At 40.9% G+C, this 14,338-nt stretch overlaps 1 protein-coding gene across 9 annotated transcripts in view; it reads left to right on the forward strand.

Annotated features, from left to right (window-relative positions):
- ARHGEF9 (Cdc42 guanine nucleotide exchange factor 9) overlaps positions 1–14,338 on the forward strand; it is a 172,015-nt gene that overhangs the window by 102,383 nt on the left and 55,294 nt on the right. For all 9 annotated transcript variants that reach the window (XM_019656112.1, XM_019656117.1, XM_019656113.1 and 6 more), the window contains one exon: positions 9,605–9,796. In XM_019656112.1, coding sequence (XP_019511657.1) covers positions 9,605–9,796 — 192 coding nt within the window. The remainder of the gene's footprint in view (positions 1–9,604; positions 9,797–14,338) is intronic.

A 14,338-nucleotide genomic window follows, 5' to 3' on the forward strand; every position in this document is an offset into this window, starting at 1 on the left:
GGCTGCTCAGCTCGGGCTGGCATCGAACCGCTGTTGCTCAGAGCTCAAACTCTTGAGCGAGCTCTTAACCAACTGAGCCACTCGGCCGGCCCTACTTTCCATTTTCTTTAGAATGTTGATTGACAGGTCTGAGATTCTGTTATTTAATGTGACTGGCAGTAACCCTTCACTTTGAGAGAATGCCTCAAGTTTCATTTCTCTCTAGCTGTCTAGATGTGGCAGAGGTGACATTTACACAGTAGTGCTTACCTATTCTCTTCTCAGAAACACCACACTGCTGGAACCATGGGTAGGCTGGCTTTCTATCATACTGCTCAAGCCTTTGTTGAACTCTTCACATGTGCTAGCGCATCATGAAGGGACCTAAGGGAGCTACCGAATGTATGTTAGGGCACCTCGCTTTTAAGAAGCACTAATCCATTTGTGGGGAGGGGCTACTGAAGATACTGAAGAGTGTATACCAGCGGATGAGTAAGCATCATTTTAACATATGGAACAATAATGAGTCCACTGGAGCATGCATATAAGTATATAAATATATAAAGAAAGATCAGCAAGAATTATACACAAAGTCCATAACCATGCTTTCCTCAGGAAAGGTGGAAAATAACTAGAATGAGGAGTAGTCAAAAGGGAAATTTCATCTTATCTAGTAGACTCTTTTAACTTTTTTATTGAGATATAATGCATATGCCAAAAATTCACCATTTTGAAGTATACAGTTTAGTGGTTTTTAGTCTATTCATTGTGCAGCCATCGGTTCTAGCTACTTTCATCATAAACATCTTTGCTATAGATATTTCTTTCACAGCATTTTTGCCACAGACATTCCACTGCACAACTAATTGGCCATAAGGAAATTTGGCCATAAAAAGGTAAAATTAACTGGTTGATAGTTTCGTGTTTTTGTTTGTTTGGTTTTATTTCTCCATTGATGAACCAACCACTTTGACAGATTTAGTGCATTTAAGATAGTTTTCAGTTTGGTTTCATTTCAACATTGATAAAGTTCCTGCAATGAGTCCCCCCTTTTTTTTTTGAAATAGTGACAGCTTCTCCTCTCCTTTAATGGTTTTTATTATTTTAATTGCAATTTTTTTTAAATTGGGGAATTGGGGGAGGGGAACAGTGTTGGGGAATTGGGGAAGGGGAACAGACAAGTTGTTGTTCTTCAATCTTAGTAGTGGAGGGCACCAGTCCCCATCTAGCTACCCGGCAGCAGCTTGTGGCCTCTAAGCTCAAGGTGCTGTGTTCAGTCTTAGTTGCGGGTGAGCATAGCCACCATTCCATGAAGGAGTAGAACCAGCAGCCTTGTTGTTAAGAACACACGCTCTATCCACTGAGCCATCCGGGTGGCACCTCAGCTCAAGGTGCCGAGTTCAGTCTTAGTTATGGTTGGTCATAGCCCACCGTTGAACAGGCAGTCTTGTTGTTTGGAGCATGTGCTCTCACCAGCTGAGACATCCGGCCACCTGTTGGCAGCTCAGCTCGGGGGCAGCATCACTGGCCCATGTGGGAATTGAACCAGTGGCCCTGTTGCTCAGAGCTCACACTCTTAAGCTAACTCTTAACCAACTGAGCCACTCGACCAGCCCCCATTTTTATATTTATATACAATTTATATTATTTATAAATTTTAGCTAGCCCTCATAGAAGCTTATACAATAGACATGGTGGTGGAGCGGTGGTCTCAAAATAGTTAGCATTTCTTCCATATGACGATGATTTGACCTAAGTGTCATTTTTTTATTTTGAAACACACTACCTTGGGAGGAGAAAGAGAGGCCAAGGGCCCTCTTTGAGGGCACAGAGTTGAACCCACATTTCCCATAGAACCAAGACGAGCGTAGGTACAATATACAAAATAAAATCAGTTCTTTGTTTAGTATTGCCATGAATATACACACATTTTAAATAAAGTCTTTAATTTTTTTATTCATTTATTATGTTTAATTGTGGCCTTTTTAATATCTCTCTTTTATTTGTCATGATTTTATGTTTTTTTTTAACAAATAATTGCTTTACTGCCAATTAGTTTGCAGCGGAAATGCTTGGGGGCAAAAATGCTTGCAGTAAAGATTTCTACAGCAAAGATGTTTATGGTGAAAATAACAGACACAGCAACCATCACCACTATCTAACTCCAGAACATTTTCATCACTCCCCCAAAATAACCTTGCACACATCAGCAGTCACTCTCCATTCCCCCCTCGCCCCTGACAACCACTAATCTTTCTGTCTCTATGAATTTGTCTATTTTGGACATTTCGTATAAATTGTATATGTGTGTGGTGTTTGGTGTGTCTGGCTTATTTAGTGTACTGTTTTTTGAGGTTCATTCATTAGTATTAATATTTCATTCCTTTGTTTTGCTAAATAGTATAGTCTATTCTATATACATACACATACCACATTTCAGTTATCCGTTTATAAGATGATGAATATTTACATTGTTTTCACTTTTTGGCTATTATGAATAATGCTGCTATGAACATTTGTATACAAGTTTTTGCATGAAGTATGTTTTCAGTTCTCTTAAATATATGCCTAGGAGTGGAATTGTTGGGTTATATGGTAACTATATGTTTAACTTTTGAAGAACTGCCAAAATATTTTCCACAGTGGTTCACCATTTTACATTTCTACCAGCAGTGCCTGAGGGTTCCAGTTTTTCCACAGTATCATCAACACATGCTATTGTTCTTTCTTTTTTATTGTAGCCATCCTAACGTGTGTGAAGTGGTATCTCATTGTGATTTTGACTTGCGTTTCCCTGAAGGCTAATGGTATGGAGCATCTTTCTGTGTGCTTATTGGTGATTTATACATCCTCTTTAGATAAATGTCTATTCAGATTGTTTCTCCATTTTTAAGTTATTTTTTAAATACCTTTTTTATCATTAAGTTCTACATACTCTGGATACTATATTCATATCAGATACGAGTATATGATATACAAATATTTTCTCCTATTCTGTGGGCTGTCTCACTTTCTTGATGGTGTCATTTGCAACATAAAAGTGTTTAATTTTGATGAAGTCAAATTTATTTTCTTCTTTTTGTTGCTTTTGCTTTAGGTGTCATAAGTAAGCAACTGTTGCCTAATCCAAGGTCACAAAAATTTCCTTCTGTGTTTTCTTCAAAGAGCTTTATGATTTTAGTTCTTAGATTTAGGTCTTTGCTCCATTTTGAGTTAATTTTTATATGTAGTGTGAGGTATGGGTCCAAGTTCATTATTTTGTGTGTGGGTATCCAGTTGTCCCAGAACCATTTATTGAAAAGACTATAGTCTGCCCCTTGAATTGTCTTGACACTTTTGAAAAATATCAATTTAGCATTAAAGTAGGGTATATTTCTGGACTCTCATCTGCTCCATTGATCTTTATGTCTATTCCTGTGCCAGTACTACACTCTCTTAGGTAGTAAAGGTTTGTAGTAAGTTTTTATTTTATTTTTAATTTTTAAAAATTTTTAAAAGATTTTTATTGGGGAATTGAGGGAGGGGAACAGCGTTGGAAAATCAGGGAAGGGGAACAGAGAAGTTGCTGTCCTTTTTGTTCTTCAGTCTAGTTGTGGAGGACCTCGCTTCACTGGCCCATGTTGGTATTATCATTGCGGTCTTCCCTGGTGAGGCAGTCACTCGCTTACCATTGGATGGCGGCTAACGGCAGCTCACGAAACTGCACGCCAGCTGCCAGCCAGCCCCACTGCAGCCTACGCTGTCACCGGTGACTCAGGGCAGCCCAGCTCCAGGTCGAGCTGTTGTTCACCATCTTAGCTGTAGAGGGCGCAGCGTCACTGCCCCTAATGTGGGATCCGAACCCAGGCCCTGCTGCTCAGAGCTGGCATCCCAAGCCAACTCTTAACCAACGCGCCACTCGGCCGGCCCCAGAATGCCTTTTTTACCCCCATTGTTCTGGCCAGAACCTTCAGTACAAATGTTGCACAGAAGTGATGAACAAATGTTTGTTCATGAACATAGTATGAAAGCATTCCTTCTTTCATCATTAAGTATGATGTTAACTATGGGTATTTCATAAATTTCCATCATCAGTTTGAGAAACTTCCATACTATTCCTAATTTGTTGAGTGTTTTTTAAATTATGAAAGTGTATTGGATTTTGTCAAATGCTTTTTCTATGTCTATTGAGATGACCATATGTTTTTTTAAACCTTTATTCCATTAATATGGTGTGTTACATTGACTGACTTTCATATATTGAACCAATCTTGCATTCCTGGGATTAATCCCGTCTGGTAAAGTGGATTTTTAAAATTTGTTACTTGCTTTGGTTTGCAAGTATTTTCTTGAGAATTTCTGCATTTGTTTTTTTTGGAAGAGTTTGTGAAAGATTGATGCTAATTATTCTTTAAATGTTTGGTAGAATTCACTAGTGATGCCCTCTGATCCTGTTATTTTTTCCCATGTGGGAAGTTTTTGATTACGAATCTAATCTCTTTATTTGTCATAGGTCTATTCGGATTTTTTCTTCTTCTTTTTAATCATTTTTATTAGTTTCAGACATATGCCTCATAAAGTGATCCCCCTGGTAAGTCTAGTACCCATCTGACACTGTACATAGTTATTACAATATTATTAACTATATTCCTAATGCTATACTTTATATCCCCTATTTTTTTAAATTATAGTTGACATTCAATATTATATTACTTTCAGGTGTACAGCATAGTGGTTAGACATATATCACCTCACACCTGTCAGAATGGCTGTTATCAATAAGTCAACAAACAACAAGTGTTGGAGAGGATGCAGAGAAAAGGGAACCCTCGTACATAGTTTGTGGGATTGCAAATTGGTACAGCCATTGTGGAGAACAGTTTGGAGGTTCCTCAAAATATTAAAAATAGAACTGCCTGTGACTGAGCAATTCTACTTCTGGGTATTTATCCAAAGAAATCCAAAACACGAATTCAAAAAGATATATGCACCCCTATGTTCATTGCAGCACTATTTACAATAGCTAAGATATGGGAGTAACCCAGGTGCCAGTCATCAGAAAAGAAGAGTTGGTACATATATACACACAATGGAATATTACTCAGCCATAAAAAATAATGAAATCTTAACCATTTGTGACAACATGGATGGACCTAGAGGGTATTATGCTAAGTGAAATAAGTCAGACTGAGAAAGACAAATACCATATGAACTCAATTATATGTGGAATCTTCACCTTCTTTATATTTTAACTTTTTACAAAGCAAATGTATTCCCGTATCAACTGTATAATTTAAAAAAAACAGAAAGAAGAAAATGGAAGATACATACAAAATAAAAAGCCATATCAAAATTTGTATCTGGGTATGTTGCTAACTTTCTGGCAGTCATTTCTCCTTTACAGGCCTCAATTTGTTCATGAGGAAGTTGAGATATTGGTTCATTGTTTTTATGCGGTTGAAAGCTTCTATGTTATTTCCATGTTTAAGTGTGGGATTAAAGACCACATTTTGGAGTATTTAAGGACAGATGGTAGAACAGTTTGGAAGGACGCCATTATTCCTAAAGGGCATAGTAGAAGGTAAGAAATGAAATACAGATTGAAGCCAGATTACGGTAATGTTTGGATTCCAGGATAAGAGGTTTGGATTTGGCAATGGGAAGCTAGTGAGGATTCGGGAGTGTGAGAGTTGCCAATCAAAGTGACAGTCAAGGAAATTGGTGTGTGAGAGGAATTGGAGCTGGGAGATCACCCTGGAAAATCACCTAGGGACAGTAGGAATGGAAAAGGAAGAGGTGGGGACCTGAGATCTTCTCTGATTTGGAAAGCACTCCCTGTAACTGAGGGAGGAGGGAGTAGTCAGTTGTCTTGCTTACCCCCTTGTTTCTCAATGTTAGTGGTTAGGCACAGAATAGGTAGAAAATAAGTGTTTGCTAAATTGAATTGCATTAACCCAACGTGCTTCGAGTTCAATGAATGCTGAAGAAAATAATCTTTAAGTACTCTGAGAGGGTTTCTAGGAAAGCCTTCCAACTTGCCAGGCTCTGGACATTGTCTGTTTTCTTTCTTGTCATCCAGGAGCCCCTGTGCACTAATTACAGTGTCAGTGTGAAACACTTATGAATAGGTATGCATTAGCCTACACAGGTTGTTGGTGAGGGTGTTGATATTGGTACCTTGGGCTAACATTGCACACAGGGAAGATGAGCTCATGGTCTGACCTGTGTCAATGCACTTTGGCATGCAAGCAGACAAGGGCCTTCATCTTCACAGAACACAGAAGCTCTCAAAAGCAGGGGACTTAGAGTTTTTACCGGAATGACATAGCCTTAGGCCCAAGGGACATTTTATGGGACCGTAGGCCTGGGGGCACAATAATTGGGCCTTACATGACACCTTTTTCCAGACTAAGAAACATCATCCTTAGAATGTGAATTCCACAATGGGCAGAGATTTTTGTCTGTTTTGTTGATGCTGTGTCTCCAGTATCTGGTACATATAGTAAGCATTTAACATAGATTTAATGAATGAATGAATCTACTAGTCATTCTTTCGGATTAAGGTAGCATCTTAACACAAGTAGTGGGCTTATGGGGTTGTTGCAGTAGTAGTAGACTACCAAACAATCAGTAGTAGACTAAGGTTTTGTCTTCTCAGAAGCTCCTTATGTAGGGTCCTGCCATCCAGACCTTTAGTTCTAGCCAGAAAGGGCTTCTCCACCAAATTCTGTATAAGAAATCTGCGTCCACCGAGTTGCAGTTGTCTTCCTGCCCTTTTATTGTTATTTGAAGTATGGCTTATGGTTTAAACCTAAATTTGGTTCTGTCTTGACCTTACTTTTCATCTACCCCATCCACTGCCAATATTCTGTGCTCCTTCCTACTGGAACTGTTCAGAGTCATCTCATTTCAGCAACCTGAAAGCCAACATTTTATTTTGACTTGACCATCTTAAATTCCTGAGAAAAAAATAAATGTTTCTTATCTTGCAAAGGCCTGCTGATTGTACCCTTTTCATAGCAGGGATTAGCTTGCTTTGTGAGAAGCTGAGAAAAGCTAATAGATTATTAGAGGATGAGGTTTTTATCATTACAAATAGACAGCATCATGTATATGAGATGTTTGTCTCATTGCCTTAGAATCACGTTTTTGAACAGATCTGTTCCTTGAGTAATCACCCCTCATCACTGCCTATTGATTGTATTAAAGGGCAGCTATTAGCATATCAAAGACACAAAGCTGACCTTTCCAAGTAGGAAAGAGATTTACAATAGATCATTTGCAGAGGGTGATAGGTTCTGGGTGGAGATGCATTTTTGCACATTTGGCTGTGTATGAAAAATGCATTAAAATGAAGTGAGCCCTACTTGCTTAGGCCTGTGGCAAATAAGTAGAATATATGCTGGTGACATATCTAGGTTCATTGGGTGATAACTGTGCTCCTACCCTCTGTGAGGCAAAGGGAGAGAATACACAGAGTTGGGAAGTAACTACTGACCCTCTAATTTCATCCCTGTCCTGCTAAGGCCACCCACCAACAGACTTTTCTGGTGGGAGAAATAGAGATATATCTAAGTTGCTTGATCTTAGCTTCTTGAGGCAGGAATGTGGGAAAAAGCTGTGAGTATGGAGGAGAAAGATGGATTTAAAAAAAATTTTTATTGGGGAATTGGGGGAGGGGTACAGCATTGGGGAATCGGAGAAGGGGAATAGAGAAGTTACTGTCCTTTTGTTCTTCAGTCTAGTTGTGGAGGACGTCACTTCATTGGCCCATGTTGGTATTATCATTGCACTCTTCCCGGGTGAGGCAGATTGGTTGCCGGCCACTGGATGGCCACTCATGGCAGATCTTGGCAGCTCACGCCGGCTGTAGGCCGCTCACGGTAGCTTACGGGAGTCCACTGCAGCTCCACTGCAGCCTACACCTCCGTTGCCGGTGACTCATGGCAGGCCAGCTCCAGGTTGAGCTGTTGTTCACCATCTTAGCTGTAGAGGGCGCAGTGTCACTGGCCCTCATGTGGGATCTGAATTGGGGCCCTGCTGCTCAGAGCTGGTGTCCCAAGCCAACTCTTAACCAACGCGTCACTCGGCCGGCCCGAAAGATGGATTGTTGAATGAAGCTGTTGAGACAATTGGCGAGCTCTTCATCTAATTCCCTTGGCAAACCTTGCCACTCTTCTCAGGCCACCTTTCTTTTCTCCCTGCTCTCCACCCCCATTTTTTCTCCTTCTTAGCACTGCGGTGAAATTAACCATCTCCCTAATTTAAGTCTTACCAGAGACTTCTTACCCAGCCTCCCCAACTGAGGTTTTTTTCTGAATCCCTTCGCCTTCATAATTTGAAATGGATAGTCTCAAGCTCTACCAACTGTATCCAATTCTGATGAGTCTAATAATTTTCAGTTTACCTTGTCCCAAGCCCTTCTTTTTCCTGTCTCCCTTAGAGCCAGAGGCAAAAGGTGCTAGCACAGTGGTTGAAGAGCCTAGGCTCTGGAGTCAGACTGCCCAGTTCCTATCCCAGCTCCTCTACTTCCTAACTGTGTGACTTGTAACAAGCTGAACTTTTTTGAGCATCAGTCTCCTCTTCTATGAAATGGTGGTAGTAATGGTATCTGCCTGGCAGGACTGAACCATAAAGTTCATTGAAAATTCTTAGTACAATGTGGGGAATATAGTCAATAATACATATTGTAAAAACTATGTATAGTGTTAGGTGGGTACTAGACTTATCAGGTGGATCAGTTCATGAATTATTGTATATAAATGTCTAACCACAATGGTGCACACCTGAAATTAATATAAGATAATATTGACTCTCAACTATAATTGAAGGAAAAAAAAGTCATGGGGTTGTGAAGTACAGCATAGGGAATATAGTCAATACTATTGTACCGTGTCGGATCAACTTACTGGGGCGATCACTTTGTGAGGAATATAAATGTCTAATCACTATGTTGTTTTTATACACCTGAAACTAATATAATATTGTATGTCAATGGTAATTGAAAAATAAATTTTAAAACAATGCTTTGCTTAGTGGCTGATGTATAGTAAGTGTTCAGTCAATAGCTGTTGCTATTATGTGGTACTGGGACATCCTGCCATCTCCACTTCAACTTTGAGGAAGTAGAGAATTTGCTTAGCTAAGGAATTTTGCAGTTACATTTTAATGACTTATTTGTATATCCTTTGGTGGAAATCAATGCCAAAGCCCACTCCAGTATCCAACTTTGGTCCCCATGCTCATAGGCATTGAGTTTGACAATAATCTATGTGTGGTGCCTAAGATGTATGACTTAATCCTTATTTTTCTTTACCCAGCTGTGCTGCCTAGATATGTTCCAGAATGAATGAGTTCTGCTTGCCATAGCACCTCTCTCCTCTGAAACCATCTTGGCCAAGAAGTCTCTTAGGGATGATTTAGTCCTACCCTTCCCCATCCTCCATTTTACACAGAGACCTAGAGAGAATTAGATTCGTACCTAAAGTCAGCAAGCCGCCCTAGAGCCAGCCCGCCATTCAATTTACAGAGCCCTCTGCTTAAGGGCTCTCTGAATACCTGAAGAATTTAAATTATCCTTTTTCTACTTAGCTGAAACTTCTCAAGGAAGGAAGCTAATCCATTCTTTTTCTACCTTCTTCCACAGCTCTGGGTGAACCAGGAGGATGGGGTAGAGGAAGGGCCCAGTGATGTGCAGAATGGCCACCTGGACCCCAACTCAGACTGCCTCTGTCTGGGCCGGCCACTACAGAACCGGGACCAGATGCGGGCCAATGTCATCAATGAAATCATGAGCACTGAGCGCCATTACATCAAGCACCTCAAGGATATTTGTGAGGTAGGCCCAGTTATGATAGTGCATGTGGGGGCACTTAGGGTGGAGGAGAGGGGACTTCTGTGAAGAACCAACAACTCCCCTGGGCCCTCCCATCTTTTCCCAAGATGTTGGAAAGACAAGCTTGACTGGTTTCTTAGATTCTGTTAGTGAGTGAAACTGCTATCTTGGGGCTTCTTAAGTTTCTCTCTCTGTTCTCTAGTTACCTGTCTGTCTGTCTAACTTTCATAGTCATATTCTCTTTCTCTCTCTCTCCCTCTCACCTTCCCCCTACCTCTCCCCCACTTTCCCTCCCCTCTCCCTGTCCCTCCCTTCCTCTTCCGAATCTCTACTCCTATCCTCTTGGCTTCTGATCTAGTTGTTGCCACACCATGGTAGGGCCTGACCTTATTCATTAAAGCAAAACACATCTCCGTCCAATCCGGTGGTTCATAAACTTGACTATGCACCAGAGTCCCTTGGGGAGCTTGTTAAACATGAAGATCCCAGCCCCCTCCCACCTCCCCAAAGCTGTGAATTCTCAGTCTGTGCATCTCTATGTTTAACAAGCATCCCTGGTGATACTTAACACTGCTGGTCTTCCTCCCTCAATTGGAGAACACTGGTTTTGGGGTTGGAGCAGAAAAGAGCGTAGGGAGAGGAATCCATGAGATGAACATGGCTGGGTGGACAAGTCTCAGCTCCTTCAGTATGCCACTTTGCCCCACAACCCCCTTCCAGGAGCTGTGGCTCCACATTCCCTAACTCCATTTCTCTATCTCTCTGACCTGAGTGAGGATGAGAGCCCTTTTCCTCACACTCCCTTGAGCTCAGCAGAGACAAGTTGGCATTTTCAAAGGACATTTTACTAAACAGTATGGGAAAACCAATGCGAGATGGAGTAAAGAATATTTTAAACAATCTCTCTCTCTCTCTCTCTCTCTATCTCTCTCTCTCCCTTTCTCTCTCTCTCTCTCTCTCTCTCTCTCTCTCTCTCTCTCTCTCTCTCTCTCATCCCAGGGAATATTCTACTTTGAATATTTTTATCCTCTTCCTTCCATATGAGGGGTCAGGTCCTACTTTCTGTCCCCCAGGCCTGCTGAGTGGCGCCAAGGCCCAGCCTGTAGTCAAGAGTACAGCTCTAATATTTTTCAAACTTCTTGTTTCGTTAGAGCAGTGCTGCCAAATAGAGCTTCCTGCAGTGATGAAAATGTTCTATATCTTTACTCATCAGTACAGACTAGCCACCTGTCTGTGGCTGTTGAACGCCTGAGATGTGGCTAGTATAACTGAGAAATGGAATTTTAAATTTTCCTTAATTTTAATTTAAATAGTCACATGTGACTAATGGCAACCACACTGGATAGTGCAGCTCTAGAAACATCAAGGATAAGGACTGTGGGCCTTAATTTCCTTTTCCTCAATTAATTTTCTCACCTCTCCCAGGAAGGTTAAAGGTTATCTTCCCCTCTCCATGAGGCAGTATGGTAGAGTGGAAAGAACTCTGGGGACATGGAGTGCTGGCTTTCACATCCTAACTTAGTCACTAATTAACTGTGTGGCCTTGAAGGTGCCCCATAACTCCTCTGACCTTCGATTTTCTGATTTGCCTGGTGGCCTTCATTCTGCCAACCGCTTCAGTTTATTAACAAAATTAAGTAAACATAATATTGTAAGTATTTGGGAAAAAGTAATTTTCATTTCCTTCCCCTCCCTTTTTATCTATTCACCCATCCATCCCTGTCTTTCTTTTATATTTGTCTCTTGCTCCTACATTCACACAAATGGCAGATATATGTTTTGTAAATTACCCTCTGGAATGCGCTGTGTGTCATTGGGCATTAGACCACTGATATGTCATTTATTCAGCAAAGATTTAGTGAAGTACTGCTCTGTGCTGGCCCTGGACGTAGCTTCTACCCTCAAAGTGTTTTATCTAGATCAGCAGTGTCTGAATCACCTGGGAGCTTGTTAGAAATACAGCATCTTTAGCTCCTCTCTAGACCTACTGAGTCCGAATCTGCATTTTAACAAGGTTCCCATTTGACTTACAATACATGTTAATATTTGAGGAGAACTACTGTAAAATGATAGCTGTCTTATCATAGGGTTTGTAATACAAGTAAGTACAGTCTGTTCTATACCCGGCAGCTGAGGGATGCTGTCCAGACTGTAAGTCAAGTCATAGGACTCCTCTGCTCAAAACCCTCCAATGGCTCACTATTTCTTTCTGAATAAAAGCCAAAGTTCTCATTATTACTTATACACCCCTGTGTGATCAACCCCTCCTTACCTCTCTGACATCATCTCCTGCTCCTTTTCTATATGTTCTCTATTCCAGGCACACTGTCTTCATGTTGTTCCTTGAAAGTACCTGGCATGCTCCCACCCCACAGCATTTGTACTGGCTTTTCCTTCTGCCTAGAGCACTCCACCCCCCAGATGTCTCCATAGCGCTGTTCCTCACCTCCTTTAAGTCTTTACTCAAATATTAGCTTCTCCTTGAGACCTTCAGTGACCATTCTATTTAAAATTGCAACTGCATTATGTCTTCCTCTTTCCTACTTTGTTTCTTCATTGCACATATTGCTAACTGACATACTGTATATTTTGCTTATATGTTTTATTTATCATCCATCTCCCCAACTAAAGTGTAAATTCCATAAAGGGTGGGGGTACTTACCTGTTGATATACTAATGTATCCTCAACACTTAGCACAGTGCCTGTCACATGGTAGATGCTCAATAAATATTGTAGAAAGTCCGAATTAGATATAAGTGCTATAGCAAAGTACATTCACATGTTATGGCATTTGATTTTTCAGACAGGTCATAGGTTGTCATTGTTACTCCCATTTTCTAGATCTGAGAAGCAAAATTACTTTCCCAGAGTTCTCAGGCTCTGGCCCAGTGGGAGTTCTTTAGTCTTAGAAGGATCATCTGTTCCTAATTCCCAAACATCTTGGCCTCTTCCTCCTACAGGGCACAGGGTCAGGGCAGCAATGGAAGTATTTGTTTTTTCAGAAGAAGGAGTGCTATGTCCCTGATTTGAGGACTTGCCCAATCCAGCCAACCCATGCAAAACTTTTGTTGGCGATCTGCTGGTTTTGTATTTCTTGATTATTCTTGGTGCTAAAGTTAAGGGTTTAAATGGGAAATATCTCCTTTGTCCTACCTTGCAGCCACAGGAGTCAAAGGAAGGTTTAGCTAGAGAAAATAAGAGTGGAGGAAACTATGTCTTCCTGGCCAGAAAACAGTTTTTTTTAGCCCAGGGTTGTCCCCTCTAAACCAAAAGCTGTGAGGAGAAATATGGTTTATGAGAAAGAACACCAGACTCAGAATTGGGAGTCCAGGTTCAGATCCCGCTTTAATCATGGATTGGCTGAGGAATCTCAGGTGAATCATTTCCATTCTGGTCCTTGTTCCCCAGCTCTAAAATGAGTGAATTGGAAGAGTTGCTCTTTAAATGCTGTCTGGATCTCACTTTCTCTGATTCTGTACCATCTAGATATGCTGTCACTAGAGAAAGCGGTGGTAGTGATCTAGGTTACTTCTGCATTTCCTGCCATTTCCTCTTTGATACCCATGGAAGCATGTCTTACTCAGTCATGAATGTGTTAACATGGCATAATCTACTCTTTCTGTAGGTTAAGGGAGATCTCTAAATACTTCCCACTCTTGTGCTATTGAAGGGGAAATGGGGGATACTGCATTTAGGATAGTAAAAAGTCACTATCTATTAGAAAATTCTCTCTTCCTCCTTCCCGCCCTCTCACTTTCTCTCCCCCTCTTTCCCCTTCTCTCCCTCTCTCTCTTGGGAGCAGAAAGTGCTTTACAAACATTTAAGTTATAATACCCCCATTTTACAAACAAGGAATTAGGAAGCAAAGTCAAAGACATTCAGTGAGGCCAGTAAAAGAAAAGATCTTTTAAAATGAGAGTTCTCTGCAAAAGATGACATTCTTCTTTCTAAAACCACACTGTGGGATAAAAGAGTCTTGGCTTAGGTCTAGGTTACCTTGACCAGTGATTGGTGATATTTTCTCCTGTGACCTAACAACTCATAATCAGGGAAACTAAGACATAGGGGAAGCAAAGCTAAAGATGCCTTATAAAGTTGCTTTGTCTCCTCTCTTGAGGAAGATGATATCAGTCATGCCATACCTGTAAAGTACATTCTGTACTCAAATGCCTCCAGAGAAGCTGAACTAGATTTCCTCAGTCGTTCATATTACTTTCTCATACCCATCACCATCAAGAAATTCTTCCTTAGGCTAATGGAGTTTATCATGCTGTAGCTTCATATCATTTCCATTTGATATGGATAAGTTTACAAACTTATTAACCATTTGGATTTTCCTTTCTGTGAACTGCCTGTCCTGATGCTTCCCAATTGTTATTTTTTCCCAAAGATTTTATTGGGGAATTGGGGAAGGGGAACGCCGTTAGGGAATTGGGGAAGGGGAACAGGCAAGTTGCTGTCCTTTTGTTCTTCAGTCTAGTTGTGGAGGACGTCGCTTCACTGGCCCATGTTGGTATCATCATTGCACTCTTCCCGGGTGAGGC

This window comes from Hipposideros armiger, unplaced genomic scaffold (genome assembly GCF_001890085.2).
Source record: "Hipposideros armiger isolate ML-2016 unplaced genomic scaffold, ASM189008v1 scaffold_254, whole genome shotgun sequence".
NCBI lineage: Eukaryota > Metazoa > Chordata > Mammalia > Chiroptera > Hipposideridae > Hipposideros > Hipposideros armiger.